Consider the following 16946-nt stretch of genomic DNA (forward strand, 5'->3'; position numbering starts at 1 on the left):
TGGCGAGAGGAATTATCACATTGATCCGAGAAACATCCCAACTGGATGCATGAACAAGTGTACCATGAGCTTTGACGTTCCCTTCGTTTAAGTTATTTTATAGATGGAAAGTACCAGTTATCATTAACTGGCGAGAATAATTATCATATTAATTCGAGAAACATCCAAACTGGGTGCATGTGCTCATGCATGAACAAGTATACTGCAAGCTATGACGTTCACTTCGTTTTGGTTATTTTATAGATGGAAGGTTAGGGCTACGAGCATTTCAATTCATTCAGCTTTCACGCATCAAAATCATTCTTTTTGTACCTTTTCACTTCCCCGCTGTCGGGTGTGGAAGAAAAGCTCACAAGTACGCCCTCACACAGCAGCACCGTCTGTGTCCCCTCTTCAACCTTTTGTTTGTTTGTTGTTCTTTTGTTTCCAGTGAAACGTTGCCGTGGCGACGGCAACAACCAAAATGTTAGCGAGTGTACAAGGATTCTTTTTGTAGCATGTACTGTGTTCCTGACAACATGGCCGCACTACACCCTGTGTTGTGATTCAACCCAATAAAAAATGAAAAATGAAAAAAAAAAAGCAAGTCTACGGGCTCCTTTTGTTCCTGCTCTTCCTGCTGCAGCTACGCAACAGCTAAGCACACTAAAGCACATAAGCTAGACATTAGACTTACTTTTTAATGTCATTCAAATTTGAACTTTACAGTGCTACAGTCTACATACAACACACAAAGACAAAGATATGTTTCAAAGGGCCAATTTGTTTTGGGCCAGAACAAATTGACACAACTATTTGAAATAGCTGCAACATAACATACATGAGTAACAAACAGCATAATAACAACATAGCTGTAAACCTGGCTTCACCCAAGGAAGGCACACATGACATGATTATATGTCATGTGACTATATACAGCACACATACTGCTATACACACAAAGCCTAACCAGGCCTTTTTTTCTCTCAAGGAATTGTGAAATAAAATCATGTCTTCAGTGAAGCCCAGAACACTCTACGCATTTCCCCAGTTTTAGTTAAAGGGGAACATTATCACCAGACCTATGTAAGCGTCAATATATACCTTGATGTTGCAGAAAAAAGACCATATATTTTTTTAACCGATTTTCGAACTCTAAATGGGTGAATTTTGGCGAATTAAACGCCTTTCTATTATTGTGACGTCACATCGGGAAGCAATCCGCCATTTTCTCAAACACATTACCGAGTCAAATCAGCTCTGTTATTTTCCGTTTTTTCGACTGTTTTCCGTACCTTGGAGACATCATGCCTCGTCGGTGTGTTGTCGGAGGGTGTAACAACACGAACAGGGACGGATTCAAGTTGCACCAGTGGCCCAAAGATGCGAAAGTGGCAAGAAATTGGACGTTTGTTCCGCATACTTTACCGACGAAAGCTATGCTACGACAGAGATGGCAAGAATGTGTGGATATCCTGCGACACTCAAAGCAGATGCATTTCCAACTGGACTGGACAGATCAGCTTTCAGGAAAAGAGAGCGGATGAGGGTATGTCTACAGAATATATTCATTGATGAAAACTGGGCTGTCTGCACTCTCAAAGTGCATGTTGTTGCCAAATGTATTTCATATGCTGTAAACCTAGTTCATAGTTGTTAGTTTCCTTTAATGCCAAACAAACACATACCAATCGTTGGTTAGACGGCGATCGCCGAATTCGTCCTCGCTTTCTCCCGTGTCGCTGGCTGTCGTGTCGTTTTCGTCGGTTTCGCTTGCATACGGTTCAAACCGATATGGCTCAATAGCTTCAGTTTCTTCTTCAATTTCGTTTTCGCTACCTGCCTCCACACTACAACCATCCGTTTCAATACATGCGTAATCTGTTGAATCGCTTAAGCCGCTGAAATCCGAGTCTGAATCCGAGCTAATGTCGCTATAGCTTGCAGTTCTAACCGCCATGTTTGTTTGTATTGGCATCACTATGTGACGTCACAGGAAAATGGACGGGTGTATATAACGATGGTTAAAATCAGGCACTTTGAAGCTTTTTTAGGGATATTGCGTGATGAGTAAAATTTTAAAAAAAACTTTGAAAAATAAAATAAGCCACTGGGAACTGATTTTTAATGGTTTTAACCCTTCTGAAATTGTGATAATGTTCCCCTTTAAGAGAAAAGGAAAGATTGCCCTGGCCCACTAGGATCCATCTTTATGTTTGTGAACTTTCTCATCTATACATTTAGAGTGATGTGATAATCAAACACTCTAGAAGTCTAGAATGAAAGAGTATATAAGAGAATTGACAGAGTGTGTGTACCTTCAGTGCTGAATGATGAGCTTGGAGTGTCTTCTTTAGCTCGCTTTCCATGTTTATGTGCTCACTGTGTCCAGGTACGTGGAAAATGTTTTCCGTGCCATTTGCTGTTTGACGCCGGTATCCTGCTAATTAGCTGCCTGAAAGCGGGTGACCCCACTGTAGAAATAGCCTGCATGTCTTCTAGCACATACGCTGCAATGGCGCTATCAATGTTGTCCTGGCTACCAGTCCCTCCGTTAAAATCCTTAAGTGGAGGTCGAGTGGCTTCGGAGTCTGTGTCTCTCTTTACTAGAGTCGGAGCATGTTGCTTTTGTAGCCGTTTCAGCAGATTTGAATTGCTGTTTTGGGCAGTAGATAGGATCTTTGATCCAAGACAACTTACATTTAACTAAAATGTTATTTTCTTTGTGCTCGACAAAAGAAAAGTAGTGAGAATATCTCCGTGTTAAGAAACTCGACTTCAGCTCCGCCATGATGTTTTGTTAGTAAACACAGACCGCTCCACAGAGGACGCCATCTCCTCTGCACTCCACCTGAGCTTAGAACACCTGGAAGGAAAGGACACACACGTGCGTGCGGATGTTGTTTCTGGACTTCAGCTCGGCGTTCAAGACCATCATCCCGCAGCACTTGGTGAGCACACTGGCCCTCCTTGGATTCAGTAGCCCCCTATGCATGCATAATGATTGAACAATATTGCTCCTGTTTTAAACAAGTCATTTACAAAATATAAATATGCTAGCCTATAGGCTGCTAGGAGCTACACAACAGCTAAGCACACAAAAGCACACAAGCTAAACATGCATAATAACGATAACAATATTGCTCCTGTTTTAAACAAGCCATTTACAAAAGGTAAACATGCTAAGGCTATAGGATGGTAGGAGCCAGCAGCTACACGACAGCTAAGCACACAATAGCCGTATTTTAGCAGACTCTTCGCATTTTGCGATCACTCCGGCAGCACGGAGAGCGGACTCAGAGGTAATGTTGGCATTTTTCAATTCCAACAAAGTAACTGACTCTATGTAATGCAAGTAAGGCTCCCTTTTCACAAAAAAAGTGCTAATTAAATGCTAATGCAGATTGGCTTTGCTATTGACGTGTTACGGATTAGCATTAGCGATTCTACATGGCGATTTCAACACCTCCAAATTTGTCAATGAAAACGACAACTAAGTGCATGTTACAATCAAACAGCTGTTGCGTAATAAGTGCAATATTTAACAGTATTAACACTTTGTGGGGCGCAGCAGACAACGAAGATAGTATGTTAACTACATTAAAAAGGCCTTAGTGGCCACATGCGTGGACAGCACTTTTTAGCTCTTATTTCTAAAATTGTGCACACTACTGAATTGGGGTCTTATGGCCGCTTATGTGGACACTTATACTGCCATCTGGTGGTGTCAGAAGAGTATAACATACAATGGAATTTGGGAAAAAAAGTGTAAAAATAAGAATTAGCATGTCACTAAACATGAAGTACACCTTTGTTACTTATGGACTAAGTACATCATATCAAAAGATGATTCTTAGTTTTTATTCTAATTAGGGTCCAATAAGCCCAAATAGCAAAGAGAAATAAAAAAAAAGCATGTAAACAAACAGCTTGGGCCTTAAGACGTTAATGCATTTCTTCAGTGTTGTCACATGAAAAATATCTGCAAAAATGTGAGGTGGACAATGTGTATTAAAAAAACACAGTTGAAGAGTTGGAAGTATTTATTTAGGACATTTATTTAAAGTACAAGAGTATTCAGGTAAAAAGCTATTTAAATTTGAGAGACTGTAGAAAAAAAAACAGGATTAATGTTGCAAAACCAAAGCAGCGAATTAAACAAACAGCAGAATTGTGGGGAAAGTGCCTTTCTGTACGTAAATTATAACATTTGCACTTTCATTCTAATCATTTTAATGACACAGAGTCCTCATAATTTAGAAAAGGAAATTAAAAGAATAGTTTTCAGAGACATCACAACAAAGAACAGATGGTGTTACTTTGGAGGGTCTGTGTTGATCCCGTATTTTTCTTTTAGCAGCCTCAGCTGTTCTTCTTTCTTCTTTGTGTCCATTTTCTGGAACGCCTGCAGAGAAAAACAAGACATAAGAAGTTTAAATACATCAAATCCTGAATGGAATAATTGAGGACAACTTGAAATATTGATGCCGAGACTATAGTCAGGATTATTTTCTGTGTCGTCAACATCTACTTTGATACAACTCAGTGGACCAGGACACCCAAAACCATAGAACATTGAAGACAAACAACTTGGAAAGTAAAAACTAACCAACATTGAAGTGGTTATGTACCTTCAAACTAACAGACAAAGCAGTGTTTATGTACCCTAAAACTAACAAACATAATGTACCGTAAAACTAACAACCAAACCAGTGGTTATGTACCCTAAAACTAACAAAGATAGCAATGGTTATATAACCTATAACTAACAGACAAAGCAGTGTTTATGTACCTAAAACTAACATAGTAGTGTTTATGTACCCTAAAACTAATAAGCTTAGCAGTGGTTATGTACCCTAAAACTAATTAACATAGCAGTGTTTATGTACCTAAAACTAACATAGTAGTGTTTATGTACCTAAAACTAACATAGTAGTGTTTATGTACCCTAAAACTAATAAGCATAGCAGTGGTTACGTACCTTCAAACTAACAAATATAGTAGTGGTTTTGTACCCTAAAACTAATAAACATAGCAGGGGTTATGTACCCTAAAACTAACAAATATAGTAGTGGTTTTGTACCCTAAAACTAATAAACATAGCAGGGGTTATGTACCCTAAAACTAATGAACATAGCAGTGGTTATGTACCCTAAAACTAACAAATATAGTAGTGGTTATGTACCCTAAAATTGATAAACATAGCAGGGGTTATGTACCCTAAAACTAATTAACATAGCAGTGTTTATGTACCCTAAATCTAACATAGTACCGGTAGTGTTTATGTACCCTAAAGCTAATAAACATAGCAGTGGTGATTTACCCTAAAACTAACAAATATAGCAGGGGTTATGTACCCTAAAACTAATTAACATAGCAGGGGTTATGTACCCTAAAACTAACTAATATAGCAGGGGTTATGTACCCTAAAGCTAATTCACATAGCAGGGTTTATGTACCCTAAAACTAATTAACATAGCAGTGTTTATGTACCCTAAAACTAACATAGTAGTGTTTATGTACCCTAAAGATAATAAACATAGCAGTGGTTATTTACCCTAAAACTAACATAGCAGTGTTTATGTACCCTAAAACTAACATAGCAGTGGTTATGTAACCTAAAACTAACAAATATAGTAGTGGTTATGTACCCTAAAACTAACATAGTAGTGTTTATGTACCCTAAAGCTAATAAACATAGCAGTGGTTATTTACCCTAAAACTAACATAGTAGTGTTTATGTACCCTAAAGCTAATAAACAGCAGTGGTTATTTACCCTAAAACTAACATAGCAGTGTTTATGTACCCTAAAACTAACAAATATAGTAGTGGTTATGTACCCTAAAACTAACATAGCAGTGTTTATGTACCCTAAAGCTAATAAACATAGCAGGGGTTATGTACCCTAAAAATAACAAATATAGTAGTGGTTATGTACCCTAAAACTAATAAACACAGCAGGGGTTATGTAACCTAAAACTAATTAACATAGCAGTGGTTATTTACCCTAAAACTAACAAATATAGTAGTGTTATGTATCTTAAAACTAATAATCATAGCAGGGGTTATGTACCCTAAAACTACATAACATAGCAGTGGTTATGTACCCTAAACTAACAAATACAGTAGTGGGTTATGTACCCTAAAACTAATAAACATAGCAGGGGTTATGTAACCTAAAAGTAATTAACATAGCAATGGTTATGTACCCTAAAACTAACAAATATAGTAGTGTTATCCATCCATTTTCTACCGCTTATTCCCTTCGGGGTCGCGGGGGGCGCTGGAGCCTATCTCAGCTACAATCGGGCGGAAGGCGGGGGACACCCTGGACAAGTCGCCACCTTATCACAGGGTTATGTACCTTAAAACTAATAAACATAGCAGTGTTTATGTACCCTACAACTAACATAGTAGTGTTTATGTACCCTAAAGCTAATAAACATAGCAGCGGTTATTTACCCTAAAACTAACATAGCAGTGTTTATGTACCCTAAAACTAACAAATATAGAAGGGGTTATGTACCCTAAAACTAATTAACATAGCAGGGGTTATGTACCCTAAAACTAACATAGCAGTGGTTATGTACCCTAAAACTAACAAATATAGTAGTGGTTATGTACCCTAAAACTAATAAACATAGCAGGGGTTATGTACCCTAAAACTAATTAACATAGCAGTGGTTATGTACCCTAAAACTAACAAATATAGTCGTGGTTATGTACCCTAAAACTAATAAACATAGCAGGGGTTATGTACCCTAAAACTAATAAACATAGCATTGTTTATGTACCCTAAAACTAACATAGTAGTGTTTATGTACCCTAAAGATAATAAACATAGCAGTGGTTATTTACCCTAAAACTAACATAGTAGTGTTTATGTACCCTAAAGCTAATAAACATAGCAGTGGTTATTTACCCTAAACTAACATAGCAGTGGTTATTTACCCTAAACTAACATAGCAGTGTTTATGTACACTAAAACTAACATAGCAGTGGTTATGTACCCTAAAACTAACAAATATAGTAGTGGTTATGTACCCTAAAACTAACATAGCAGTGTTAGTACTCTAAAGCTAATAAACATAGCAGGGGTTATGTACCCTAAAACTAACAAATATAGTAGTGTTATGTATCTTAAAACTAATAATCATAGCAGGGGTTATGTACCCTAAAACTAATTAACATAGCAGTGGTTATGTACCCTAAAACTAACAAATACAGTAGTGGGTTATGTACCCTAAAACTAATAAACAAAGCAGGGGTTATGTACCCTAAAACTAATTAACATAGCAGTGGTTATTTACCCTAAAACTAACAAATATAGTGGTGGTTATGTACCTTAAAACTAATAAACATAGCAGGGGTTATGTACCCTAAAACTGATTAACATAGCAGTGGTTATGTACCCTAAAACTAACAAATATAGTAGTGGTTATGTACCCTATAACTAATAAACATAGCAGTGGTTATGTACCCTAAAACTAACAAATATAGTAGTGGTTATGTACCCTAAAACTAACTACTATAGTAGTGGTTATGTACCCTAAAACTAATAAACATAGCGGGGGTTATGTACCCTAAAACTAATTAACATAGCAGTGGTTATTTACCCTAAAACTAACATAGCAGTGTTTATGTACCCTAAAACTAACATAGCAGTGGTTATGTACCCTAAAACTAACAAATATAGCAGTGGTTATGTACCCTAAAACTAACAAATATAGTGGTGGTTATGTACCCTAAAACTAATTAACATAGCAGGGGTTATTTACCCTAAAACTAACAAATATAGTGGTGGTTATGTACCTTAAAACTAATAAACATAGCAGGGGTTATGTACCCTAAAACTGATTAACATAGCAGTGGTTATGTACCCTAAAACTAACAAATATAGTAGTGGTTATGTACCCTATAACTAATAAACATAGCAGTGGTTATGTACCCTAAAACTAACAAATATAGTAGTGGTTATGTACCCTAAAACTAACTACTATAGTAGTGGTTATGTACCCTAAAACTAATAAACATAGCAGGGGTTATGTACCCTAAAACTAATTAACATAGCAGTGGTTATTTACCCTAAAACTAACAAATATAGTGGTTGTTATGTACCTTAAAACTAATAAACATAGCAGGGGTTATGTACCCTAAAACTGATTAACATAGCAGTGGTTATGTACCCTAAAACTAACAAATATAGTAGTGGTTATGTACCCTATAACTAATAAACATAGCAGTGGTTATGTACCCTAAAACTAACAAATATAGTAGTGGTTATGTACCCTAAAACTAACTACTATAGTAGTGGTTATGTACCCTAAAACTAATAAACATAGCAGGGGTTATGTACCCTAAAACTAATTAACATAGCAGTGGTTATTTACCCTAAAACTAACAAATATAGTGGTGGTTATGTACCTTAAAACTAATAAACATAGCAGGGGTTATGTACCCTAAAACTGATTAACATAGCAGTGGTTATGTACCCTAAAACTAACAAATATAGTAGTGGTTATGTACCCTATAACTAATAAACATAGCAGTGGTTATGTACCCTAAAACTAACAAATATAGTAGTGGTTATGTACCCTAAAACTAACTACTATAGTAGTGGTTATGTACCCTAAAACTAATAAACATAGCAGGGGTTATGTACCCTAAAACTAATTAACATAGCAGTGGTTATTTACCCTAAAACTAACATAGCAGTGTTTATGTACCCTAAAACTAACATAGCAGTGGTTATGTACCCTAAAACTAATAAACATAGCAGGGGTTATGTACCCTAAAACTAATTAACATAGCAGTGGTTATTTACCCTAAAACTAACAAATATAGTGGTGGTTATGTACCCTAAAACTAATAAACATAGCAGGGGTTATTTACCCTAAAACTAACAAATATAGTGGTGGTTATGTACCTTAAAACTAATAAACATAGCAGGGGTTATGTACCCTAAAACTGATTAACATAGCAGTGGTTATGTACCCTAAAACTAACAAATATAGTAGCGGTTATGTACCCTATAACTAATAAACATAGCAGTGGTTATGTACCCTAAAACTAACAAATATAGTAGTGGTTATGTACCCTAAAACTAACTACTATAGTAGTGGTTATGTACCCTAAAACTAATAAACATAGCAGGGGTTATGTAACCTAAAAGTAATTAACATAGCAGCGGTTATGTCCCCTAAAAGTAAAACAATACCGTTGTTGTGTACCCTAAAAGTAAAACAATGCCATTGTCGTGTACCCTAAAAGTAAAACAATACTGTTGTTGAGAACCCTAAAAGTAAAACAATGCCATTGTTGTGTACCCTAAAAGTAAAACAATACCATTGTTGCGTACCCTAAAAGCAAAACAATACCGTTGTGGTGTACCCTAAAAGTAAAACAATACCGCTGTTGTGTACCCTAAAAGTAAAACAATACCGCTGTTGTGTACCCTAAAAGTAAAACAATACCGCTGTTGTGTACCCTAAAAGTAAAACAATGCCATTGTTGTGTACCCTGTTTGCGTTGTAGTAGAGGACCACCAGGTAACGGTTGCAGACATTGAAGCCTGAAAGATGATCGCAGGCATTTTTGGCATCAAAAATGTCTTCATAAACCACATAGGCTGTTCCTCTTGATTCAGGCGTGTTTCCTCTGAAAAGACAAAGAACAAGATGATCTAGTTAGTTGTTCAAATAGTATTCATATAGCTAGTGAAGTACAGCCAATTGATCCACAAGCTTAAGATTCTAATAGGTTTATGTACGATAAAAATGAATGTGCATGAGTATAATATACACTATGTAATTCAACAGCAAGCATAGTGTTTTCAACATTCCATCGAAACTCACGTTCTGATCTGACGTATTGGTCCATATTTCCCAAAGATGTCGTACATTTCCTCCGCTGTGATCTTATAGGGAAGGTTCCTGATGTAAAGAATCCTGTTCACCTCTGGCGGCAGTCGGATCTGCGCAGAGAACAAGACAGGCATGAAAGCGCAATCATTTCTAATCAGATGCAAAAGCTGCATCAAGGAATAAAACACCTCAGGTGAATGTCAACACGGCAATATATACGGTACACCGTATTTTTCGGACTATAACTCGCAGTTTTTTTCATAGTTTGGCCGGTGTGAAATTATTAAAGGGGAACATTATCACAATTTCAGAAGGGTTTAAACCATTAAAAATCAGTTCCCAGTGGCTTATTTTATTTTTCGAAGTTTTTTTTCAAAATTTTACCCATCACGCAATATCCCTAAAAAAAGCTTCAAAGTGCCTGATTTTAACCATCGTTATATACACCCGTCCATTTTCCTGTGACGTCACATAGTGAAGCCAACACAAACAAACATGGCGGAAAGAACAGCAAGCTATAGCGACATTAGCTCGGATTCAGACTCGGATTTCAGCGGCTTAAGCGATTCAACAGATTACGCATGTATTGAAACGGATGGTTGTAGTGTGGAGGCAGGTAGCGAAAACGAAATTGAAGAAGAAACTGAAGCTATTGAGCCATATCGGTTTGAACCGTATGCAAGCGAAACCGACACGACAGCCAGCGACACGGGAGAAAGCGAGGACGAATTCGACGATCGCCTTCTAACCAACGATTGGTATGTGTTTGTTTGGCATTAAAGGAAACTAACAACTATGAACTAGGTTTACAGCATATGAAATACCTTTGGCAACAACATGCACTTTGAGAGTGCAGACAGCCCAATTTTCATCAATTAATATATTCTGTAGACATACCCACATCTGCGCTCTTTTCCTGAAAGCTGATCTGTCCAGTTTTGGAGTTGATGTCAGCAGGACAGGGAAGCTAAGGTCGATAGGGGGTTTAGCTCGCTCGTCTGCGGGAACAAACTGCCGCCATTGCTTGCCGTGCTACCGAGGTCCTTTGTCCCTGAATTGCTCACACACTCCGGCAGATTCAATGGGGGTCTGGCGGCAGATTTCTTTGACTTTATCGTTGGAAATGCATCTGCTTTGAGTGTCGCAGGATATCCACACATTCTTGCCATCTCTGTCGTAGCATAGCTTTCGTCGGTAAAGTGTGCGGAACAAAATTTCTTGCCACTTTCGCATCTTTGGGCCACTGGTGGAACCTGAATCCGTCCCTGTTCGTGTTGTTACACCCTCCGACAACACACCGACGAGGCACGGAAAACAGTCGAAAAAACGGAAAATAACAGAGCTGATTTGACTCGGTGTTTGAGAAAATGGCGGATTGCTTCCCGATGTGACGCCACATTGTGACGTCATCACTCCGAGAGCGAATAATAGAAAGGCGTTTAATTCGCCAAAATTCACCCATTTAGAGTTCGGAAATCGGTTAAAAAAAAATATGGTCTTTTTTCTGCAACATCAAGGTATATAATGACGCTTACATAGGTCTGGTGATAATGTTCCCCTTTAACACATTACCGTAAAATATCAAATAATATTATTTAGCTCATTCACGTAAGAGACTAGAACAGTGGTTCTTAACCTGGGTTCGATGGAACCCTAGGGGTTCGGTGAGTCGGGCTCAGGGGTTCGGCGGAGGTCAAGACACACCCGACTCATCGTGTGAATAAAAACTTCTCCCTATCGGCGTATTATGGATACGGCAACAGCAGAAGTCACACTGATTTGCAGGTGCGTGAACGGTTCATTTTGTGCACCAGTAATAAAACATGGCAACACTTTAGTATGGGGAACATATTCACCATTAATTAGTTGCTTATTAACATGCAAATTAGTAACATATTGGCTCTTACCTAGTCATTATTAAGTACTTATTAAAGCCTTAAACGGCATGGCCTTATTATAACCCTAACCCTCTAACCCTGACCCTAACCAAATAACTCTAAATTAAGTCTTTGTTACTTAGAATATGTTCCCCTAGTGTCCACTTACTTAAAATATGTTCCCCATACTAAAGTGTTACCAAAAACATATAACTTTGTCTTGAATTTGATACAAACCAACATTTTATTTTTCACTAAAGAAGGGTTCGGTGAATGCGCTTATGAAACTGGTGGGGTTCGGTACCTCCAACAAGGTTAAGAACCACTGGACTAGGCGTATAAGATTTCATGGGATTTAGCGATTAGGAGTGACAGATTGTTTGGTAAACGTATAGCATGTTCTATATGTTATAGTTATTTGAATGACTCTTACCATAATATGTTACGTTAACATACCAGGCACGTTCTCAGTTGGTTATTTATGCCTCATATAACGTACACTTATTCAGCCTGTTGTTCACTATTCTTTATTTATTTTAAATTGCCTTTCAAATGTCTATTCTTGGTGTTGGCTTTTATCAAATACATTTCCCCAAAAAATGCGACTTATACTCCAGAGTGACTTACATATGTTTTTTTCCTTCTTTATTATGCATTTTCGGCCGGTGCGACTTATACTCCGAAAAATACGGTATGTGAATGTTAACATGGCAATATATATATGTCGCAATACTTTTCCTTCCGGAATAATATTAAGTCTACTGCTGACCTCTTCTTGGGAGGTATTCGTACAGTGGAACAGTCGTTCCGGACAGAGTCGTGTATAGAGAGAGTATGGACAACTCTGTTTTAGGCCATGTCTACACTAAGCCTAATAACCCCTTAAACTAATAATTATTTAGCCTAAGCCCCGTTTCAGCCACACTAAACCAACATTTAAGGTCCCCCTCGTCTGACAATTTTTTAGAGGGGTAAGTCCGCCGTGTATTTCTTGAATCTCCGGCTCTTAGCTTTGTATGGACTCATTGATCGTTTACAAAGTGAGTTCGGAGAGGAAGTGACGACAGAAAGACCGCGCCCCACACAGGAAGTGACGTCAGAAAGAACACGCCACAGCCAGCTTCATAACAAAGCGGTTTCGTAACTCGGAGCTAACCACTGGAAATCCAGACATGCCCGTGTTTCTCATTCCGTCTGTACAGACGCTTGTGCAAATCACACATGAATACCTTAAGACAGGGGTCACCAACATTTTTGAAACCAAGAGCTACTTCTTGGGTACTGATTAATGCGTAGGGCTACCAGTTTCCATCCATCCATTTTCTACCACTTATTCCCTTTGGGGTCGCGGGGGGAGCTGGAGCCTATCTCAGTTACAATCGGACGGAAGGCGGGGTACACCCTGGACAAGTCGCCACCTCATCGCAGGGGCTACACACTTAAATAAATTGCCAGGAATAGCCAATTTGCTCAATTTACCTTTAACTCTATGTTATTATTAATAATTAATTATATTTATCTTTGTGGAAACACTGATCATCTTAATGATTTCTCACAATAAATATATATAGAAACAGAGAAAATATACAAATAAAGTGTTGCATATTGATATTTATCTAAGTGCACATTTTTCAAATTGAACATTTTCAAATGATCACTTCTAAGACAGTCTTGTGAAATCACAATATCCCATTTTAACTAGCTAGTCACTAACATTTTTTAATAAATCATGAATTACTTTGCACCACGTTTGTACAAATAAATACAAAAGTCAACTCTCAAATTTTTAAATAAATCATGTCACACTTTGAACTGGACACCAAATCTGTTATCTGTTTCTTTGTCAGTTAGTAAAGACCAAGTCTTTAAAATATTTTCTTGGATTTTCACATTTTATTTGAGTTTTGTCTCTCTTAGAATTAGAAATGTCGAGCAAAGCGAGACCAGCTTGCTAGTAAATAAATACAATTTAAAAAATAGAGGCAGCTCACTGGTAAGTGCTGCTATTTGAGCTATTTTTAGAACAGGCCAGCGGGCAACTCATCTGGTCCTTACGGGCGACCTGGTGCCCGCGGGCACCGCGTTGGTGACCCCTGCCTTAAGAGAAAGCGATTGCAGCTATTTGGGATACAACACTTCTCAGACGGCAAGATAACTTTCCAATGTCCAGGTCAGCTGTGATTCTACTTACCGAAAAACATTGTTGAAAGAGAGACAACCAGAATGTGGGCTGCCGTGGATGTGATTAAAAAAGGTAGCGTGTGCTTTGTATTACCTGGCCGTCGAGTGAAGACTACGGAAAACAGCGAATGCATTTGGACTGGCAAAGCAGACTGTATCAGTTATTGTCCGCCATGTATGTCGCGGACTCAACGTCTAGGTCCAGAGTACATAAAGTCACCAAAAAGGAATGGACAATGAAGGTGAAGGCAAAAGAGTGAGGAGTGTCCTGACCAGATATCTACATCCCTAGTTTGATTGATGTCAAATGTTCTTCATCACATTGTTTACGTGTCTAATAAAGATTTGATTAATTTATGATGTCTCAGGTGTGATTCACTACAATAGGACCCCACAGCACACTGGATTCCAGTTAATTGAAATACCACAACACTGGATATTGTTCAGATAAGTTACATTTAAGAACTTGCACACAAAGCAACACTGGAGGTGACTATGACATGCGCATTTTCCGCGCATGCGTACTAGGTTGCGTTGCGCCGGCGGACTGAGGGGGTCTTAAACAGTGGCATTGTTGTGTGTGGACATGGATAAGGTTAGGTGGGATTTACCCTGGATAACCTTATCCGGCTTAGTGTAAACGGGGCCTCAGAATGGTGGCCGGTAGTCACGTGAGGGGCTTCTGACCAATCGTTTAAGAGATTGTCTGGTCATACGATCTCTGGGCGGTATAGCTCGGTTGGTAGAGTGGCCTTGCCAGCAACTTGAGGGTTCCAGGTTCGATCCCCGCTTCCGCCAACCTAGTCACTGCCGTTGTGTCCTTGGGCAAGACACTTTACCCTCCTGCTCCCAGTGCCACCCACACTGGTTTAAATGTAATTTAGATATTGGGTTTCACTATGTAAAAGCGCTTTGAGTCACTAGAGAAAAGCGCTATATAAATACAATTCACTTCACTTCACTCTGATTGGTCAAAAGCCCCACCCATGTAACCACAAAGCGCCATGTTTAGGACCCACTCTGGAACATAACTTTTTTTTTTAATCTATATTTTAATGTATATTACAAAGATAGACGCTGGAAACTAAACATTATTAGGGCTGCAACTAACAATTAATTTGATAATCGATTAATCTGTCGATTATTACTTCGATTAATAATAAAGTTAAAGTTAAAAGTTAAAGTACCAATGATTGTCACACACACACTAGGTGTGGCGAGATTATTCTCTGCATTTGACCCATCACCCTTGATCACCCCCTGGGAGGTGAGGGGAGCAGTGGGCAGCAGCGGTGGCCGCGCCCGGGAATCATTTTGGTGATTTAACCCCCAATTCCAACCCTTGATGCTGAGTGCCAAGCAGGGAGGTAATGGGTCCCATTTTTATAGTCTTTGGTATGACTCGGCCGGGGTTTGAACTCACAACCTACCGATCTCAGGGCGGACACTCTAACCACTAGGCCACTCTATACTTTCCGGTATTTTATTGAAAAAAAAAACAGCATACTGTCACCATACTTATTTTGATTATTGTTTCTCAGCTGTTTGTACATGTTGCAGTTTATAAAAATATTTAAAAAAACATTTAAAAAAAATTGCTTCTGCGCATGCGCAAAGCATAGATCCAACGAATGATGACTAAATGAATCGCCAACTATTTTTTACAATCGACTTTAATCGATTAGTTGTTGCACCCCTAAACATTATACATCTAAATAATATCTGAATGAATAATATTGCGGTATATTGTCATATCGATATCGTAACTCGTTGTTAATAAAGATACATCATTATTTACATCACGTAAATAGTGCAATGGCGAGCGAGAAAACAATGTTAATTAATTCCCAACATTTCATATTGGTACGGTGCGTCATTTTGACTTCGCCATTATTATATGAATAACCTAAAACATATAAGGTCATTATTCCGCTGGTTAGTTAGCTGATCGGCTAACGCTGGGTGCTAATGGTAAATGCTCGACTTAGCCAACAGGTTCAAAGCGCTATCACACAATGTACTTACACGTCGTCAAGAAAGAACAGCAAATACCTACATTAGCGCGTTTCGCTGCTTGCATAGCCATGATTCTTCAGTATTCTTGTCTCTCCGTGAGTGTAATAAAATAGAAACAAACAGATGAGCGAGACTACGCAGTGTGTGTCGCGGCGAGAAGGGTCCGTCGTTTGTGGTGACACATTCCGGTGACGCACTTCCGGTGACCGACTTGGCGTTGCTGCTCCCCAATCACACTAGTGTACGGTGAGATATTGTTTTGTGCCTTTAAAAAAGATTTAGAACTCTACGTTGAAACACTCTCTACCTCTAACAACCAAAAAGCTGTGTAAACGATGATGCTGTGTTCCAAATTTAAGTTATTTACTGAAATTGAGTGAGCCTATGGCTTTGTACCTTGTTTATTATATATATATATATTTTTGTATTTTATTTTAGTTACTTTGAATATACAACCCCCTGGTGCTGTTTTGTACTGTTTTTTTGTACTTATTTTGATTATTGTTTCTCGTCTTTATCATGAATTGATTACGTGGGACCCCGACTTAAACAAGTTGAAAAACTTATTCGGGTGTTACCATTTAGTGGTCAATTGTACGGAATATGTACTGTACTGTGCAATCTACTAATAAAAGTTTCAATCAATCAATCAAAGTCTGTTTGTAATTGTTGTAATTTATAAATAAAGGTTTAAAAAAAACAAAAACGGTGAGATATTGTTTGGTGTGCCGTGGGAAATTATGCAATTTCACCTAATTGGTCGGAAAAATATTTTTTGCAAACCAATAATTATAACGACCCCGAAAGGGACAAGCGGTAGAAAAAGGAAGGATGGATGGAATTATAATCCGCAAACAATGTGCCGTTGTAGAGTTTTTTATTTTTATTTTTTTTATTTAATTTTTATTAACCAACCAACAGACAAAGGTTAAGGCATTTTCAACAACAAGAAAATAAATCAAAAGCAAATACAGAGAGTAATAATACTAAAAAAAAATATGAAAAAAATAAAAAAGACAAAAAGGGCTA

General features: G+C 38.1%; 1 protein-coding gene across 1 annotated transcript; it reads right to left on the reverse strand.

Moving 5' to 3' along the window:
* Nucleotides 1–4021: 4021 nt before the first annotated feature.
* Nucleotides 4022–16119, reverse strand: sf3b6 (splicing factor 3b, subunit 6). Its single transcript, XM_072916133.1, has 4 exons — nucleotides 15958–16119; nucleotides 9835–9953; nucleotides 9499–9637; nucleotides 4022–4384 (listed from the first exon to the last, which is right to left on the reverse strand). Exons 1-4 carry the CDS (start codon nucleotides 15985–15987, stop codon nucleotides 4295–4297), a joined length of 378 nt encoding a protein of 125 aa, XP_072772234.1. The 5' UTR covers nucleotides 15988–16119; the 3' UTR covers nucleotides 4022–4294.
* Nucleotides 16120–16946: the final 827 nt, after the last annotated feature.

The sequence above is a fragment of the Nerophis lumbriciformis genome, linkage group LG26, assembly GCF_033978685.3.
Source record: "Nerophis lumbriciformis linkage group LG26, RoL_Nlum_v2.1, whole genome shotgun sequence".
Taxonomy (NCBI): domain Eukaryota; kingdom Metazoa; phylum Chordata; class Actinopteri; order Syngnathiformes; family Syngnathidae; genus Nerophis; species Nerophis lumbriciformis.

Bases quoted from the DNA above. Each gene is read 5' to 3' on its own strand.
- sf3b6 (XM_072916133.1), bottom strand. From the start codon at position 15,987: ATGGCTATGCAAGCAGCGAAACGCGCTAAT. The intron at 9,638-9,834 runs GTGAGTTTCGAT...TTGTCTTTTCAG, and splicing joins CCAATACGTCAGATCAGAAC to AGGAAACACGCCTGAATCAA. The intron at 4,385-9,498 runs GTACACAACAAT...TTTTCTCTGCAG, and splicing joins TCTACTACAACGCAAACAGG to GCGTTCCAGAAAATGGACAC.